Below are 19,935 nucleotides of genomic sequence, written 5' to 3'. Positions count from 1 at the left end.
CGCCTCACAGAAGAAGATATCGACATACTTGATCAGTTTGAGGCTCGGATGGAGGCTCGGTTCAGAGCTTTTTCGGTACGAAATTTGATATTTCAGTATGTTTTAATTGTGAACCCTAAACACTAAATCATAATTATCTCAAATATTTTCTTACAACTTCATAGGGAGGTTCGGGCTCGCACCAGGCCTCGCCGCCTGCTCCTCAGGATGACGAGGATGACGACGACACTGATGACGGCGATGATGACGACACTGATGACGGCGATGATGACGAGGACCAGTTCTCAGATGTCGGCGGGGATTAGGTATTTGTATCTAGCATGTTCAGATGTTTGTTTTGACATTCCTGATTTAGATGTTACTTGACATTTAGATTATCTGTTACTTGATGTTATTCGACATTTATGTTTATGTTATTTGACATTTTGTATTTTATGTTTGATGATATGGTATACAGTTTTCTGATATTTATGATATATGTTTTGTATGTATCGATATGTTGTGTTATGTGTATGTATTGATGTTATGTTCTATTATGTGTATACATGTATCGATGTGTTGGATGTGTACTATGTTGTATGTTGGTACGTGTTGTACCAATTATAAAATGGTGCAAATTTAAATAATAAAAAAATTCTAAAATACTGACAGAAGACTTTCTGCGACCGGTTTTAAGTATCAACGACCATTATTTTGGTCTCAGATACATATTTTATGACGTCAGCAAAAAAATATCAGTGACCGTTTGTAAAGTATCAGAGACCGTTATTTTGGTCTCAGATACCTATTTTCTGACGTCAGCAAAAAACTATCAGTGACCGTTTTTAAAGTATCAGCGACCGTGTATTTGGTCGTAGATACCTGTTTTTTTGATGTCAATAAAAAAATAGCGACCAAAATAAATTGGTCGCAGAACAATTATCAGCGACCGGCTAACGTCATTCAGCGACCGGTGACGTCAGCGGGAAAGCAACAGCGACGACAGTTTCAGCGACCGGCGACGTAATTATCAGCGACCGAAATTCCGGTCGCAGAAGCATGTTTCTGCTGTAGTGTCTCTTCTCCAAGTCCTTTTCTCAAATCTCTCCGTTCGCGAGCTTCGACGACCGTGTTGGACCTCCTCCGACCTTCGACAGCCTCCCCTCTGACAAAATCTATGGCCGTATCGGACCTCCTCTGACAAAATATGGATCGCCAGCTACAATGGATCAAAATCAATTTATAACTTCTTCCACGGCCTTCTAGACAGTATCTTCGTTGACGCAGCGGCGAAGTTCAACCAGATCGCTCGTATGGGTTTGAATCGGAATCTCGAGGCAGAGGAGGAGGAGCTGCGCCTCTACCGACAGCGTGGGAGGAAAATGAGTTGGAAAGACGAGTTTCGCTGCTCCTCTTGCAGTGAAGTTTGCAAACAGAACCAAGTAATAAAGATAACATGAATTTCAGATAGATCCATAATTCTGCACATATACTCCCCAATATGACATGTTTTCTTATTCTCCTTCCTAGTCAAGTGAGAGCAATTGAAAGGAATATGCCGCAACTAATATGAGTCGACTCTTTATTCGCTCAGTACAAAAAGGCCCATTTGAAAAATATAAGAATTAGTACTAGTAATTAGAGATATACTGTGAAAGAAAAGAGTGGAAATTGGGAAGAAGAGCAATATATAATTAATTAATGAATGGTGGAAGCGTTCTTGTTAGGAAAAGTATTACTATATTTCAAAAAAATAAATTGAATTAAAACACAATAGAGTAATATAAAACATTGCTTATGATTGAACAGAGCACTTTGCTATTCATAATCAAGAATAAAATTTACTAAAGCAAATATGCTCTCAAAAGTCAAATAATGCAGTACAATATGAAATTAAAATGCAACATCATATATCAAGTTGTTGCATACAACAAACAAATCACTATGGATATGTTCTCTCAAAAGTCAAATAATACAGTACGATATGAAATTAAAATGCAACATGATATATTCAAGTTGTTGCATTCAACAAACAAATCACTATGGATATGCTCTCAAAAGTCAAATAATGCATTACATTATGAAATTAAAATGCAATATTATATATTCAAGTTGTTGCATACAATAAGAAAATTACTATTTTCAATTTCCAGCAAGCGATTCCCACATATGGCAGTACAACCAATAGATGAAATAAACTGGCATGCAATATCACCTCACACTGGGACCTATTGTTGGCATGCCACCCATATAAGCCATCTCAAAATTAGTACTGTCTTGACTTACGTCACTTACTAAGTTTGTTGTGCTTTTTTTATGAATACCTTCCATCGACATTTCAAAATCCATGCTTTCCTTTAGCTCAGCAACTACTGCACTCATTGTAGGCCTCTGAGATGAGGTTGGTTCAGTACACCGACTTGCTAGTTCCGTAACCTTCCAGACTGAGTTTATGTCATACTTGTCTTGCATTCTAGTGTCCACTATGCTTTCAATATCTCCACCGGATAGTTTTTGACGCACCCATTGTACCAAGTTACCTCCTTCTCGGCCCGCGTTAACTATAGGGGGGCGGCCCGTGATAATTTCTAGTATAACGACTCCAAAACTATACACATCACTCTTGGCACTTAGCTGGTTTGATAAATAGTATCTGAAAATGCATGCCATAGTTAATTATTATGTCTAGAAGTTTTGAACCATCCAATAGAAATCAGTTTCTACTTGTCCAGCAAAAAAAAAAAAAAGAAGTGAGGCTATTTGAAAAAATCAGTTTTCTGTAAAATTTTCATATTTAGATATATCATTGAGTTTCTTGAATTGGTCGGAATATTGAAATGGAAACTTTAGAGCCACTAGCTAATCAGTACATCGATCATAAAGTAACGTGTTCGCATGCATGCCAGAAAACACATAAAGTCATAAAGTATGAATAATATTTTAGTAACATATTTGTATCGAACCAGAAAAACCAATGAAAAAAAATCAACAAAATGTAGGAACAAAAGATTGTACAAATCTTATCTGAACAGGCTAGCATTCTATCAAAACAGGTGCAATTTAAAAGCTTCTTTATTGTTTTAAAAGTTATTTGAAAAATAATTTGTCAACTTAAGATCACATTTTTGTTTTTCAGCTCCAATGTCATTTGTGAAAGTTATCAAACAATTTGTGATGTTGAGAAAAAAAAAGTTCGAAAGGATGGAGATTTCATAGAGAAAAAAATGTCTTACTCGGGATCCAGATAACCAAGAGTCCCTACTATTCTTGTTGAAACAGTATGACTCGTTGCATTAATGTCAAAAGCCCTAGAGAGCCCAAAATCAGCAATCTTTGCCTCGAGATTTGCATTTAAAAGAATGTTGCTAGTCTTCACATCTCTATGAATAAGTGGTGGATTACAAGCCTTATGCAAATACTCCAATCCTTCATTTCATTTGTATTATGTGAGTTAGTTATTAGTTACTGTATAAAATATTTCAGCAAACTCAAGATGTTCTCTATAGTTAGCCATATTATTCATTTGTTCTAGAAGAAGAATATGGGATTTTTTTTTTTTGTAATATAGAAAGCAAATGTTGCCTAAGAAGAATTACATAAGGCCTCTTTCATGCAACTACATAAACTCCTTCGAATTTATTTAAATTTGAATTATATTCAATGCAACTACATAAACTCTTTTGTCCAATACATTTTAAAAATGATTGGCGCAAAATTACAAAAATAGCTTATTAGAAATATTTCAACAATTGTAAAATTACGAGAATAGCTTATTAATAAAATTTCTGCAATTGCAAAATTACGAGAATAGCTTATTCGATGCACTGTATTTATATTATTACAGATTGTAAGAGGTGTTCTCATAACGAACCTAGTGCAGATTCATATGCAATTTGAAGTCGTTCCTTCCATGAAAGAGGTGTTCCATTATCTGCAATTGATGACTTTAAAACCTTATATTCCATACCGACTACTTTCAGAAAATTCACAAGAGCAAGCTTGAGTATAATCACCTTTGAGCTTATCATGTAGATTTCCTCCCTGCATGTACTCATACACAAGCGCCATGCAACTTTTATCAATGCAATAGCCCACTAGTGAGACCAAGTTTCTGTGATGAACTCTTGTCAAATTTTCGGCCTACAAAAATGTATTAATTATTACCATGAGAGAGTATTCAGAAGCTAAAATCTGTAAATAATTGTATGATATTCTATGTCATGATTACCTCAGCCATGAACTCCCTAACGCCCTGTGAAGATGATTCAGAGAGCACCTTAACGGCAACTTGGAGTCCATTTTCCAAGTGACCCCAATACACACTTCCAAACCCGCCAGTGCCAATATTATTTTTAAAATCATTTGTCATTCTCTTGATATCATTGTAACCGAACTGACGATTATCAATATTTGGAATACCTTGTGCTTCGGCTTTCGGTTGGTTTGAAATTGCGGCGGCACTTTCAGCATAATTTCCATACGGGTTGCCATCTTGTGGGATATTTGCATAATTTATGGCATGATTATTTTCTGTGGGGACAATTGATTGTTCATCTGTATATAAAATATATGGAAACTTTATTTATAAAGATGTACATAAAAACAACTTTTTATTGTTTGGATGAAATTAGTGGCTTAATTAATAATGTTCAGATTAGTCACACATATCATCTGTAATCTTAAAAAAAAAAGGAGAGCAGTGATATTATTAATCAAGAATGGAAAAAAAAGGATGTACTAAAACAGAACTTACGCTTCTTCCTCAAACAACATACAGTTGCAATGACAACTGCACCTATAACCAGCAACAGGACTACCACCACAATTGATATTATAATTACAATGATCTTCTTCCAAGGAGATGGAGTCGGATTTATATCTCCAAACCTAACATCCAAAACATCAAAGAATAAAATGTCAATGGAAATTAATTAGTAGTGCCTTCCATAATGGTTCAAAATTTATATTCAAGCATTAGAAAGCAAAATGTTTACCGGAGTCATCAAAGAAACCATTTTTTTTTATATATATATGGAAAGTGCTAACATGTCTGATGTCTCCCACAACAAGCAATGCATGACTAGTCGCTAGGTCCTCTCTCAGTTGTTGGGATATGTTTTTTGTTTGCTTTCTCCTCACATAAATATTATTGTTGAATCATGACATTTATTTGAGTACTAAAATTATTTTGTAACTACTTAATTATAGGTACGTATCTATATTTATTTGTATTCATATGTAATAAATGAATAAAAGTTGCCGTCATTCTACAGCATCTGAGCAAGGAATTAAAAAAAAAAAATTACTTATATGTTAGGATTCCATTTTCTTGTTTCTTCTGAAGCCCAGGAGGAAGGGTAGTTGAAATCTTGTTATTTCCTCTGATATCACTGAAAATAAAAAAAATAATTATGAAATGCTTTTAGTCAGAACTGAAACCGGATATTGAGGTTAATTTTGAATTGCATACATGTATGTAAGAGCTGTTAATTGGTCTAGAGAACTAGGAAGAGATCCAGATAAATCATTGCTAGATAAATCCCTGAAAAAGTTACAAACAACAGTTAGTAAAGAGAAGTGATCAAATCATTAAACTGGAGTTAATCAATATTTAATCCAAATGTTGTCAAAATAATCATTTGTGGCAACACAAATGAAATACAAGTGTACTGAAAATATATATGCCCTTCCACAATGAAAACTTGTTTGAAAAGCTATGCCAATTCTCAACTGGATTGCCCAAGTTTGAACGGAATCGATCACACGACTATCAACGAGTAAAATTCATAGTCATTTTTTCTATTTCTATATAAGTTGAATTTACCCAATAAGATTTGACAGAAATGAATTGTGTGTAACATTAGCTACTATTCTTTAGTCCAAATTTCAACTTCATGCAAGTTTAATTCGTGAAATTCTAAATTAGCATAACTGTTCATGCGCTTTCAAACCGAATCAATTATGCAAAAAAAATATGTTCCATTGTTAAAAAAAAGGGAAAGTGTTAGGTCTTAGGTGGCAGGAACTTACAATGACACAAGAGCATTAAGATTTCCAAAGTAAGAGCTCAATGGACCTGTCAATCCGCTAGATGATAATTTTCTGAAAAAAAAAAGAAATAATTCAGTAGTTGGACCTAACTATATTAGCTTGTCGCTATTACAAAACAAAATATAAAAAAAATGTAGATCACAGTTAGGTCTTTTATTATGAAAATTGTGGAGAAAAAAAAAGACGAGAGAAAAGAACTGACAAGGCTGTGATCCTTGTTATGTTGGATGAGCTGGAGGTGCAGCTGACACCAGTCCATATGAACTCTTTTGGAAGACAAGGATCACCACTCCACCCTTTTTTTATCTGATGTTCCAGCTTGATACTATTAATGGCAGCAACTGCAAGTAACAATAATATAGCAACCTTGAAAGAATTGAATCCCATAATTTTAATAAGACTAAATTGTTATAAGTAGATTTTGAAGATATCGTCCAGAAATTTACCATCTGAACCGTAAGTAGTGACCCCAACTGTTGCAATTTTATACAGTTCATATGCATTCAATAGAGGTGGAAGAGTCGAATTTGAAGCAGCAACGAGTGAGATGTTATAATTAGTAAACCCTGACCACCAGATAGATCTCCAGTTCCAAGTATCCAAGATGGTTGGATTCTTGAGCTTAACTCCGTTGATAAGTATATCAATCACCCTTTGACCAGTCAATGATGGCTGGATCTCATAGAAATGAAGAATCCAATAATATGTAGTGGACTTGTCGGCGATTGTCCAATTTAGGTTAATGGGTTTTTGGATACTTGAAGTGGTGGCAGCAGTCTTCATCACAAGAGGGGGGATCTCAAAGTCATCATCAGTTTCTATGGTGGCATTTGTTGAGATCTCTATTGTTTCCTTCAACGTCTCGGTCAACCACCACCGGTCATACTTATCTTGAGGATACCTATTTTTGGTTCAAATCAAGCAATGGGGAAAGGAACAAGATTAATTATCACAATATGTACAATAGTGTCTTTTATATTTATTAGCTTGATTTGGCAGTATATAAGTACTATCTATGCATCTATAAAAGACTCAATGGTCCCATTAATTAACAATTGTAAACTTCTGCTTTCCTCTTCTTTTGGCAAATAATTCTATGCTTCCCTTCATTTAAGGGTCTTATTTTTTGGAATATAGTATCTTAATTTAAAGAACAAGTAATTTGACAAAATGATTAGATAAATTGTATAAATATAAAAGATTCAAGAAGAGACAGATTTTTGTCCACTAACCGCAAGAACAAAAAATCTTTGCTTCCTCCTAAATTTTTCCTGTCCACCGAAATCAATGATTGGGTCGTGTTCGCGAATTCATAAATTTTCGAATTCAGTTGCCTCAAGTGTAACGAAGAGACAAAAGGATTGCCGAGGTTTTTATTAACCAGACAAACTTGTATGTAATCGGCGGCAGCAAGGACAATAATTTCACGATAATAAAAAGTGTCAGCATCATTTGTGGTTTTTATTGTATCCCAAAAATCGACTCCCAAAAAAATATCAAAAGTAGGGGGTTTATTTGAGTTATCATAATTTGCATAAAAGAATGTGGCCCTTATAAGATACTTAAAGCCTATTTTCACGGATTTTAATGTGTAGCAATTTCGAATTCCAGTGGGAAAGCTTCTAACAGTTTCCATTTCTTTAGGTGGCCAACTTGAGGTGATGTATGAGGAAGAGATTTGGGATGTGACTCCTGTGTCGATGAATTGCTCATCGGATACATAAGTTAATTTTGTTTGATTATCAATAAAGCTAGAGCTTATTGAAAGCCCACAATCAATGCTCAGAAAACCTGTAAAAAGTAATAAAGTCAACAAAAGTTTTTTTTTATGAAAATTTACAATCTAGCTTAATCATGACAACGTACCCAAATTAATTATATTCACTGAAAAATGTGAATTCCTCTATTGTCCAAAATTTCTTTCACCACACGTTTGCAAACTATTTTTGCTGTCAACATTTGTTTTTGGGATCCTTTCACCCATACATATTTATTTAGACACATATATGATTTATTTTTCCAGCACTAATAAAATGATTAGCATATTAATTTGCTTGAAATGATTGTTTTTAATTTGTTCTCTTATATACTCAAGTTTTGTATATTCTTAGAATGATTAATTGCTTAAATTTATCCTAATTAGAATATAAAACAAGAAGAAGAGTTTAACAATTTTCATAGTAACTAATTATCCCAAGGACTTCAAAACAAAATTATATCACACACACATAGATGTCAATAATTAAGAGGGAGCAGATTGTAACACTACACTTGCATAAGAGAAAATTACCGTTAGAATCAAGCTGACTATGAACTCGAACGGTAATTGCGAATATGAGCAGAAGAATTGTGCGGCACCGAGCCATTCTTCTGAAGAAGAGGCCGATCAGATATTTTTCTCCTCTTGAAATCATGGAGAGAATGAAGGCAGCTTAAATTTTATAGTACAACAGGTTTATTAAAATAAAGTAATAGTTTGACAATTTCCTCATATTAGACAAATAAAAAAAAATTGGCTTCACAGAGAGAAAATAATATTTTAATTAATAAATTAATATGGTGTCATGCTTGTCACGTAGTAATATTTATATGAAAGAAAGGGGAAGAGGATTGGATCTTCAAATCTCTCAAACTGTCAGATGCATTAATTCTCATCCGTTTATTTTACAATACCTAATGATTATTCTTATCTGACGGTTATCGATCTAGTACCTTTTGTACTTTTGTACTGGTGAAGAAATTTAGCAAAGAAAAATCCATTGCATGTGATCTTCGATCTTTATGTTACCTGGAGTCTGACCTATTCAATTTTGATTGATCAAGATTGATATGCAATATTATATTGGAGCAAGGTGTCAGCACTTTTATAACAATAGACGTGGAGACCTGATCACACTAATAAAATCTCAATACGAGGAAATAGCATTTTATATTTTTATTGGAGGTGTTTGACTTTAATTTATTGGCATTGTTACTTATTATATGTGCTGGTTACTCTTAGCTGCTACTTGCTATGCACAATATTGTTTGTTTAATTATAGCTGTTTTCCATTGATATTGCTTTGGTAAAACAAAATCAAGAAAAGTGTCACATATATACCAAAATAAGTACATTAATTAATTAGTCTACAACAGTAGTTTATAAAAATAAAAATAAATAATCCCTTTCTTTGCTAAATAAGGGAAAAGATAATTTGGTTATTGTACTAATTTATTAAATGTTTCTGAAACTGACCAAGGCCTTCTTTTCACATATGATGCGCAAATATCCATTTGGACCCTGATGCCTGGCTTACGTAGGCCCAGCCAATGCTTTCCAATATCCATTTATGGACCCAACCCAAACAAACGAAATCTTATAAAAAATAAAGATGTGCTGCATTTTATATAAGAGGGTTCCACTGCTCCGACAATTGATGCTCCAAAAATAGGCCATAATCTAGATCCTCGGATTAGCGTCAAGATCCGTACAGATCCGAGGGCTGGATCAAAGTATCACTTTGCCTCCAATTCTCTCTGATCTCCTTGCCTCTCTTTGTTATGCTTCTTACCCACTCACGCGTCCCGACCCCGACGCCATTCCTCTCTCACCCCTCCCAAATTGACGTTGCCCCTCCGCCTTCGGTTGCCACAAGCCCGTAATCTTTCTCGGCCATAGCCTCCAACTTTGTCTCCACTTCATCCACACTTCATTCCGGGATGTGCTCACTTTCAGGTCTCACCCTCAGCATCTCGGTTTCAGAAAAATAAAGGGCCGGTCATTTGATTTGCATTCTCCTATTTGTCAAACCTGTTGATATTACAAAAATTTAACTATATCGCACAAGTAATTGTTTTCAATTTGTCGGAATATAAACCATGACACATTGACATGAGTCACAGAAGATCAGAATAAGAGTGGTGAACAAGGCAGAAGATTTGTTTACCTTCAATGTAAGATTTGTTTACTTTCAGTGTAATATTAATGAAATAATGTGGTAAAGGAAATGTTTATTAAGGCAATATGAATCTACTAGGAAATTTAAATTTTAGGCATGACAGATTAATAATCAAGATTATATAAGTGGGTTGCGGCTCAGAAAAAAAAAATCTTATGAAAATACTCTATATGTTGGCCGATTCATGGCTGTTATTTTATATTTAGTGGAAGAGTGAAATAGCAAGGAGAAGAAGGATAGCAGAAATTTGTATACTATATTAATATTTTCCAACTCTCATACATATTACAAATGATAACTCATCTATTTATAGTAGTTTGATAATTACTGTTAAGGATTAAGAGAAGTAATTGGTAAAAGAATCATCGGAATTAAAACACAATAAATAATATAAAACATTGCTAATGATTGAAAATAGCACTTTGCGATACAGAATCAATATTAAAATATACTAAAGCAAATCTAATCACAAAAGTTATACAGTACAATGCCAAATTCAAATGCAATCATATATAATGTTGTATATATACAAGAAACAAATCATATATTGTTTCCCATATATGGCAGAACACTCAACCGATGAAATTTAGTGGCAAGCAAAACTACCTCACACTGGGTCCTATTGTTGGCTTGCCACCCATATAAGTCATCTCAAAAGTAGAACTGTCCTGACTTACGTCACTTAGTAAGTTTGTTGTGCTTTTTATAGGAACTTCCTCCATCGACATTTCGAAATCCATGCTTTCCTTTAGCTCAGCAACTACTGCACTCATTGTAGGCCTCTGAGATGAGGTGGGTTCAGTACACCGACATGCTAGTTCTGTAACCTTCCATACTGAGTTTATGTCATACTTTTCTTGCATTCTAGTGTCCACTATGCTTTCAATATATCCGCCGGATAGTTTTTGATGCACCCATTGTACCAAGTTACCTCCTTCTTTAATAATAGGGGTACAGCCCGTGATGATTTCTAGCATAACGACTCCAAAACTAAACACGTCACTCTTGGCACTTATCTGGTTTGATAAATAGTATCTGAAAATGCATGCCATAGTTATTTACTATGTGTGAGAAGTTTGGAACCATTTAATAGGAATTAGTTTCTAGTTTCTACAAGATTTTCATATGTAGATATCTCTTTGATTTTCTTAGATCCAAGATACTAGCTGATCAGTGCATTGTGAAGTACCGCACGCATGTGCATGCAAGATTTCCATCATGAATAAAATTTGGTTAATATATTAATCTTGTAACTATGACAACCAATAAAAAAAAAATCAAAATGTATCGGAGCACAAGATTGTACATATGTTATCTTCAATTAATCACACTAACATTCCATCAAAATAGAGACAATTTCAAAACTAATTTAATGGTTGTTCTTTTAATTATTACATTTGCTACAACTCTAAAATTCAAACGTCTTATTTTATAATTTGCCAATTTAAGCATAGATCACATTTTTTTTTTATGTTTTGCAGTTTCAATGTCATTTGTGATTGTTGTCAAATAATTAGTGATGTTGAGAAAACTAATTAGAAAAGATGGAATTTCATAGCGAAAAAGGTCTTACTCAGGATCTAGATAACCAGGAGTGCCTACTATTTTCGTTGAAACATGAGTTGTTGCATCACTGTCAAAAGCCCTGGAGAGCCCAAAATCAGCAATCTTTGCCTCGAGATTCGAATTTAAGAGAATGTTGCTGGTCTTGACATCTCTATGGATAAGGGGTGGATTACAGGCCTTATGCAAGTACTCCAATCCTTCATTTCATTTGTTTCATTTGTATTAATTAGTTACTATGCAATATTTCAGTAAGCTCAAGATGTTCTCTATAGTTAGCCATATTATCCATTTGTTCTAGGATAAGAATTGGGGATATTTTTTTTGCAATAAAGAAAGCAAATATTGCCTAAGTAGAATTACACTACGTTTTATACAAGAGTATATAGCTTTAAATTGTTATTCGGTGCACTACATAAAATCTTTTGACAGATACATTTTAAAAATGAATGGATCAACATTATGGGAATAGCTTATGAGAAATTATCACAAATTATAAGAGGTGCTCGCATAACGAACCTAGTGCAGATTCATATGCAATTCGAAGTCGTTGCTTCCAAGAAAGAGGCATTTCATTGTCTGCAATCGATGACTCTAAAACATTATAATCCATACTATATACATGGCATTTTATACCTACTAATTTGAGGAAAAGACACGAGGAATTTTAATCAATTATAATCACCTTTAAGCTTATCATGTAGATTTCCTCCCTGCATGTACTCATACACAAGCGCCATGCAACTTTTATCAGTGCAATAGCCCCTTAGAGAGACCAAGTTTCTGTGATGAACTCTTGTCAAATTTTCGGCCTAAAAATATATTAATTATTACCATGAGAGTCTATTCAGAAGCTAAAATCTATAAATAGTTGTATGATATATATAGCTGTACGTATAAATATTCTATATCATGATTACCTCAGCCATGAACTCCCTAACCCCCTGTGTAGATGATTGAGAGAGCACCTTAATGGCAACTTGGAGTCCATTTTCTAGGTAGCCCGAATACACACTTCCAAATCCGCCAGTGCCAATATTATTCTTGAAATCATTTGTGATTCTCTTGATATCATTGTAACCGAACTGACGATTATCAATATTCGGAATACCTTGTGCTTGTTCTTTAGGTTGATTTGAAATTGCAGAGGCACTTCCTGTTGAAAATTGATCCAAAAATAGGAGCACGTTTTTTAGAATAACTGTTAGTAGTGCTAAGTTATTTTGAGTATATGTTTATAATAGCAAGGACAGATTAGTGGGTGCTAAATTTAGAATAGGCTTAGTGGTATTTAGTTGAGGCATGTATTTAGTGGAGTTAGTGGTCTCTATATTTAGACATTTTGGTATGCCTTAAATATAGAAGTCGTAATCTGTTTTTAATCAAGCAATAGAAGTTAATTTCAGCAGCAAATTTCTTCTCTTTGTTTCATTGTATCCTTCCGAAATTGCCAACACTTCCAGCATAATTTCCATTGGGGTTGCCTTCTTGTGGGATATTTTCGTAATTTATGGCATGATCATTTGCTGCGGTGACCATTGATTGTTTATCTGTATTTAAAAGTTAGAGATGTGCATTTACGTATGGACACTTTATTTATAAAGAAGTATGTATAAACTGTTTTTTATTGTAAGCAGTTTGCCATTTTTACATTAAAATGCTTGGAAGAAATTAGTGGCTTAATATATAATGTGCAGATTAATCACACATATCATCTGTATATATATAAAATGATGAGAGGAGTGGTATTCTTAATCAAGAAGGGAAAAAAGATGTAATGAAACAGAACTTACTTTTTTTCCTCAAATAACAGACAGTTGCAATGACCACTGCTATTATAACCATCAACAGGATTGGTATTATAATTATAATAGTCTTCTTTGAAGAATGAGATGAAGTCGGATTTATATCTCCAAACCTAACATCCAAAACATTAAAGAATCAAAGTCAATGGAAATTACTTATTAGAGCCTGCCAACATTGTTTAAATTTATATTGAGGCATTAAAAAGTAAGATGTTTACTTGGTCATCAAAGAAACCTTTTTGGGATGGTCAAGTGACTAGTCTTTAGCTCACACAACCAGAAATGCAATGCATGACTAGTCTTTAGCTCCTCTCTCAGTTGTTGGGATTTTTTTTTTGTTTGTTTTCTATTCAAATAAATATTAGAGTTGAATCATGCCAGTTATATGGGAACTTATATTTATTTGTATCCACTTAATTATATGTACGTATCTATATTATTTGTATTTATATCAATATAAAAAATGATCCAGTAAATCATAAGTCATAAATGAAAACTAGTTGCGATCATTTGATGGAAAAAAGCCTACATATATGTTAGGCTTCCATTTTCTAGTTTTTTCTGAAGCCCAAGAGGAAGGGTGGTCGAAATCTTGCTATTTCCTCTTATGTCACTGAAAAATTAACAAAATAATTATGAAATGCTTTTAGTCAGAACAGAAACCGAATATTGAGGATACTTTTGGATTGCATACAGGAGTGTGAGAGCTGTTAATTGGTCTAGATTAGTAGGAAGAGATCCAGACAAGTCATTGCTAGATAAATCCCTGAAAAAGTAAGAAGCGGTGGTTAGTGAAGAAATGTGTTTATATTGCATACATAGGAAACAAAATGAGTTGTAATTAGATTAAAATTAGTTGTGATGTAATTATCTATGTATATAATCTTATTTATCAATGAAATCGTCAATGGCCCCTTTAAACAGTGACATTAAAAAAAAAAAAAAAAAAGAATTGCGATAAAGTCATTAAACTGAAGTTATAATCAATATGTAAGACAGCTGTTGACAAACTAAACATTTCCCACAACACGAGAAATACAAGTGTACTTAAAATATGTCCTTCCACAATAACTTTGTTTAAAAGCTATGTCAATCCCACGAGAATTAGCGATGGTAGTGCTTGCTTCACCCATTGATGATCAAAATGCTACGGAAATTATTCAAAATTGTGAAATGAAACTAAGCACAAATGAAAATGATGATCTATTACCTTATTAGAATCTGCTATATATAGAAATCATTTCTGAGAAAAAAAAACAAAGAGGTGGAAAATGAATGTGAATCGAAAAGCGTCAAGATACAGAAAGTCAAAATCAAAGGAAGAGAACATGTATCCGGACCTTGTAAAATAAGAGAGAGATGTTGAATACTAGAAAGTGCGCAGTTGATTTGGTGCAAAACCAAGGGAATCCAGTGGAAGGAAATGCGTTTATACTGAGCATGATTGAATTGTGAGAGGAGAAAAGAAGCTGGAATGGAATTGGGAAAGAATTCATCATGGACCTGGTCTATTGCCGTATTTTTTGTAAACTAACAGTTTGTGGTCGAATTAATATGACCTAATGTAACAGAATATTTAATTTTGGACCCTGACTGTCCGATTAGAATCTACACGAATATTAAAGTCTCATTAAATGTTGATGGCCGATGGGACAACCTGATATAAACATAAATTCAAATGTAAGTCAAATTTTGACTTTTCATTTGGACTGTCCGATCTTCTCTGACACGTCGGACCGGATGTACTGACTATGATCGGACGGTTTGAAATGAAATATAAAATTTAAGTTACCTTGGGTGATGTGGACCGCTAGATGAAGGAGGTCTACATAAGAAGATTTCAGGAGAATTTTGATTTTGTATTTTGTGTGCACAAGGTTCATTGAACCGAGACGCTATGAATAATCGTGAACAGAGTCGGGCTAAAGAGGATATACAAGCATTGTTCTTTGTACTGACGCGGGTTTACGACTTTGTACTAATGTACTAACGACCCGGTTAGTATGTGATTCTGTTCCGTTGAACGCACTTTTGTCCGTTTTAACAATTTTTATTTTTATTTTTAAAATTTAAATAATTTATTTTAATCGTTCGTATTTTCATAGAAAAATTTGTTTGGTGCCAAATATTATATTTTTTTTTAGATTTTTTTTGTTATTTTTTAGATAGATACAAAATCACTTGATTTAAACATCAATGACTATTCAAAAGTAATTATTTTGTACTAATTTAAAATAATAGTAAAAAAATTCTAAAAAAATATAAAATTGACATCCAAATACATTTTCATATGTATTACATGATGAACAGTTCGAATTTATTGTTTGCACTTTAAAAATGAAAATATGAATTCGTAGTACATATCAAATTATATGTAATATGTATAGTACCGTATCCTTAATAATTTTTTTTTTCTTAAAGTACTGTAGCCCAACTATCACACGCAACTAACATGGGTAAGAAAAAGGAGAGTGTTATTTTCAGCTAAGTTATTACAATATTGAGTGATAAGAGAAATTTTATTACCAATAACAAATATTTTATCCTTCTATTTCTTTATCATCTAGCTTAATTAATACAAAATTATAAATGAAACAATTAATAAGGAAAATATGTTTGTTCTGATTTCACATTTCTCTCCTTCCCCTATTGCCTTTCTCCTTTCTCCTCATATTCCCTTTCTCCCTTAATCATTCAACCATCACGTTCAATGATTGTACTTCAAAAATAGATGAAAACATATGATTCCTTGACTAATTTGTTATGAATACTTCTATAAATAATTAATTTATTAGTTATATATGAAATGTTTATTTATTAGATATAAATACTTCATTCGTTAGATGTAAATATTTTATATTATCTTTAATTAGATATTAATATTTCGTTGGTTAGATATGAATACTTCATTGGTTAAATATGAATATTTCATAAGTTAGATATGAATACTTTACTCCTATATTAATTAGATATGAATACCCCATATGATTTTGTTAGATATGAATACTTTCTATGTTAAATATGAATATCTCATATGAATTTGTTAGATATTAATACTTCAATAACTAGAGGTATAGCTTTTACTATTTAGATATGAATGCTTAATAATTAGTACATGGATTCGCTCATATTGTGATTCACGATAGTGGTCCCCAAATATTGGCAATTATCGCTTTCAAGAGACGGTTGCGGTCCCCAATCCAATATGTTAGACGTCGTTACTGGTCCCCTCTGGTCGTTACTGGTGCCCAAAATTAATGGCCCCCCAGTTATGTATTTACATTTGATGAATATTATAGAAAGTAAGTAATAGTACTTAAATGTGTAGGTATGAATACTATGATTTTTGATGATGAATAGAATCGTGTTAGCCCTTCCTTTTTGCCAGCAGTCACCATGTGCAAGTGTGGTTGTGGTCCCTCATTGTACTTTGTTTTGTCATTTAGTGCGAGAGACAGATAGAGGATTGAATGGAGGGTACTGTTAGTCAATCCCTAAAAATAATATGAGCAAGTGGCCATTATTTTCATAACAATTAGACGTGGAGTCCTGATCTCACTAATTAATAAATCTCAAAAATAGGAACAAAATTACAGTTTTTGATTAGTCCATAAACGGTAATATTATACATATCTAAAAAATAATAAAAAGTTTCCAAAAAAATTCCAAACACATTATAATATGGAGATAATATTAATTGGTTTGGATCGACTGTTTTAGTCTGGATTTTCCACAATCAACTCAAAATTTGAGATATCTTAGGGAACCGTTTTATTTTTTGTTTACTTTAAATATGTATATAATAGGGTTGTCTTTGGAAATCAGAAAATAAAATAGAAAAGTTTTATTTGAGCATTTATTTGAGACTTCATCTTTTATACTCTTCTCTATTACTAAATTGGTACGTAAGCTTAATGGTCAAGATCGTAACAGAACCATTTTGCGTCACTTATCACTTGTGAAGTAGATCGGTTTGAACATTTGAATTTATAATTTAAAATCAATCTAATAGAATTTGAAGTTAAGTTCTTCAAAGAACTCGGTGAGCTTAAGAACACCCTAATCCTATATAGGAGCCTGGCTGGTGGCAACTGATTGCATGTAAGCTATGATCTTAACGCCATAGAGAACCAGATCTATTTTATAGGATGGAAATGATGATATATTGTTCATATCTTTGACTACCTTATTTTAATTTCATGAGTTCAGAGTGCCAATTTTAAATTAAGCATGCTTCTGAATTGCAATAAGAAGACCTCGATCTCTCCTTATTTGTTATTAATTTTGCTTGTAAAATTTTTAGAATAATTATTTTAGTACATGTGCTACAGTATTTGCACTTAGAGAAATAATGTATTATGATCCTTACTAATTATATAGTCTAAACTAATTATTATTTTAAAATTCCAGGAGTATCATTTCTCTATGGTCCCCACTAATTATATAGTTTCTCTTTTACAATCCCCGCACTCCTTCTCACGTCAACTTTTCTCTAACAAAAATAGTTGACTTCATAGAAATAAATACTTCAATGCATAAATATAAATACTTTTAGTACTTAAATATTAATACTTTCAGTGTCATATGTAAAAAATACTTAAATATGTATACCTTTGTAGTTATAAAATATTTTCAGTATCATATGTAAAAAAACTTAAATATGTATACTTTTGTAGTTATAAATACTTAGAAGATAAGATATTAACGCTTAAAAAAATATGTATACTTTGATGCGTAACTTGTTATAATTATTCTTTTTCGAGTTCTCCAATCATTCTCGCGTCAGCCTCCTCTAATAAAAATAGTTGACCTCATACGTATAAATACTTCAATGTATAAGTATAAATTAATACTTTCAATACTTAGATATTAATACTTGCAAGTATATGCATAAATACTTGCACGATGACGAGTCTGAAAGTACATCATTATGGATCTCATTTGAAAGAAAAAATTACGTAGATATTAATAATATGAAAAAAAAATTAAAATTGTGGAGATTGTACAGTACCTGTAGGAAGTTATTTTTTTGCATTTAATTTTCGGTGGTCCCCTTACGGGTACAATGTGGGTATAGTGCTGCAGGTACTATTATTTTCGCACTACAGTACCTGCACAATAAATAATTGTTCACCTCATAGCTATAAATACTTCCGTGCATAGGTATAAATACTCCCGTGCATAGATATTAATACTTTAGGAAAAAAAAATTCGAATTGTGCAGTTTTTGCGATCCCTACAAATTTTTTTTTTTTCATATTTAATTTTCGATGGCCCCCCTACGGGTTACAGTGAGGGTACTGTTATCAGCTTCCAAAATTCTATTCACAATTTAACATAAATTACTGCCATCCATTTATATTGTACTGGAGACTCGGGAAAAATAACATATGATTATAATATTCTGTATTTTGTCAATATTGCTCTTAGATTGAATTAATGCAGTGTTAAAATTTTCACAATTTTAGAATCCATGTTCTCCATTTTTATTTCCCTTCTCAAGTTCTTTGACGAGACCAAAAAAACATGGATGAAAAAATAAACTCAATCTGTTTCTTGACTAGACCCAAAAAAAAAAAGTCTGATATTATTTCAATAAATTTAAATTTGTGGGTTTTTAAACGATAAAGTGGGATTTAAATGGTGATTCAAATCGAGAGAAGGAACATCGATTTGGGCGACAGATTACAACTGAAACCGCCTCCACAAACCCGTTCCCGCCCCCCGGATCTGAACCACCCAGCTTAGAAAGGCTGATGTTACAACTATCTTTCTTTCGGGCTATAACCAAAACGATTGCTCTAACCCAGATAGAGTCCGTGCGAGATGTTGAATGACAGGAGAAGAAGCCTGTACTTGCCTTCAGTGATTCAGTCCCAGATACCAAAATGACAATGCTTTGATCCTAATTTGCAACCACGAGGAAACTTTGTCATGCCATGGTTTCGTGCCAGAAACTCCGCACATGCAATTTTTAAATTACCTATCCTTGACCCCAGAGCAAGGTTCCATCATCTCCAGTTTTACCGCAACTTTGGCGACTATTTTTTTTCGAATGAAATGAAATAAATTTCATTAGTTTCACTGTCAATTAGTGGAAAATTATAAAAAACGATGATAAAAAATAAGGGAAATAAATGTAAAAGAAAAGAGATTAATTACCTTAGCGATGGTAATGACATCCTTGATCAATGGGAAATAAATGTAAAAGAAAAGAGACGAACAAAACTCCAAAATATTATGTTACAAAATAAGTATGTTTGCAATTATCGTTTTAGAGTCGGTCATAACATAATTTTTTCCCTCTCTACAATTATCGTTTTAGACGAAGGCTAGTGATCGACTTTATCAATGGGCTGGATAGTTTTGGGCTCACATGAATCCCATGGTAGGTTGATTCAATATGATATCTTACTTTTTGTTTAACTATCTATCAAATTGATTCCGTATAATGTCGAATTAGTGAATTATTAATTTTTTTTTTTTTTTTTGGGGTGGGGGTTCGTGGTTTACCATTCGATCCAGGCAGTACAAGAATCTGTGTGCATAAAAAAAAAAAAAAAAAAAAATTGACTCATTTCGTGTGTAAGCTGTGGGAG

The 19,935-nt window shown here is 33.0% G+C and overlaps 2 protein-coding genes and 1 long non-coding RNA gene across 3 annotated transcripts in view; all 3 read right to left on the bottom strand.

Moving 5' to 3' along the window:
• Window positions 1-2,184: 2,184 nt before the first annotated feature.
• Window positions 2,185-19,935, bottom strand: part of LOC144544925 (putative LRR receptor-like protein kinase At1g51890) — a 28,085-nt gene continuing 10,334 nt past the window's right edge. Inside the window, exons 5-11 of the mRNA XM_078293485.1 lie at window positions 13,866-13,949; window positions 13,325-13,449; window positions 12,452-12,687; window positions 12,217-12,343; window positions 12,051-12,110; window positions 11,542-11,731; window positions 2,185-2,632 (exon numbers count right to left, since the gene is read on the bottom strand). Of these exons, the coding sequence (XP_078149611.1) occupies window positions 2,191-2,632; window positions 11,542-11,731; window positions 12,051-12,110; window positions 12,217-12,343; window positions 12,452-12,687; window positions 13,325-13,449; window positions 13,866-13,949 (1,264 nt within the window). The 3' untranslated portion in view covers window positions 2,185-2,190. The remainder of the gene's footprint in view (window positions 2,633-11,541; window positions 11,732-12,050; window positions 12,111-12,216; window positions 12,344-12,451; window positions 12,688-13,324; window positions 13,450-13,865; window positions 13,950-19,935) is intronic.
• On the bottom strand, window positions 3,209-5,057 carry LOC144544756 (leucine-rich repeat receptor-like serine/threonine-protein kinase At2g14510). Its single transcript, XM_078293318.1, has 6 exons — window positions 5,026-5,057; window positions 4,733-4,866; window positions 4,208-4,533; window positions 3,993-4,119; window positions 3,851-3,910; window positions 3,209-3,405 (listed from the first exon to the last, which is right to left on the bottom strand). Exons 1-6 carry the CDS (start codon window positions 5,055-5,057, stop codon window positions 3,209-3,211), a joined length of 876 nt encoding a protein of 291 aa, XP_078149444.1.
• On the bottom strand, window positions 5,484-6,621 carry LOC144544926 (uncharacterized). Its single transcript, XR_013508360.1, has 4 exons — window positions 6,477-6,621; window positions 6,233-6,371; window positions 6,010-6,081; window positions 5,484-5,521 (listed from the first exon to the last, which is right to left on the bottom strand). It is a non-coding gene; the product is annotated as an uncharacterized LOC144544926 (long non-coding RNA).

The sequence above is a fragment of the Carex rostrata genome, chromosome 27 (assembly GCF_964058835.1).
Source record: "Carex rostrata chromosome 27, lpCarRost1.2, whole genome shotgun sequence".
NCBI classification, from domain to species: domain Eukaryota; kingdom Viridiplantae; phylum Streptophyta; class Magnoliopsida; order Poales; family Cyperaceae; genus Carex; species Carex rostrata.
The sequence above is the reverse complement of the archived record's forward strand: the minus strand, read 5'-3'. Positions and strand labels throughout refer to the sequence as shown.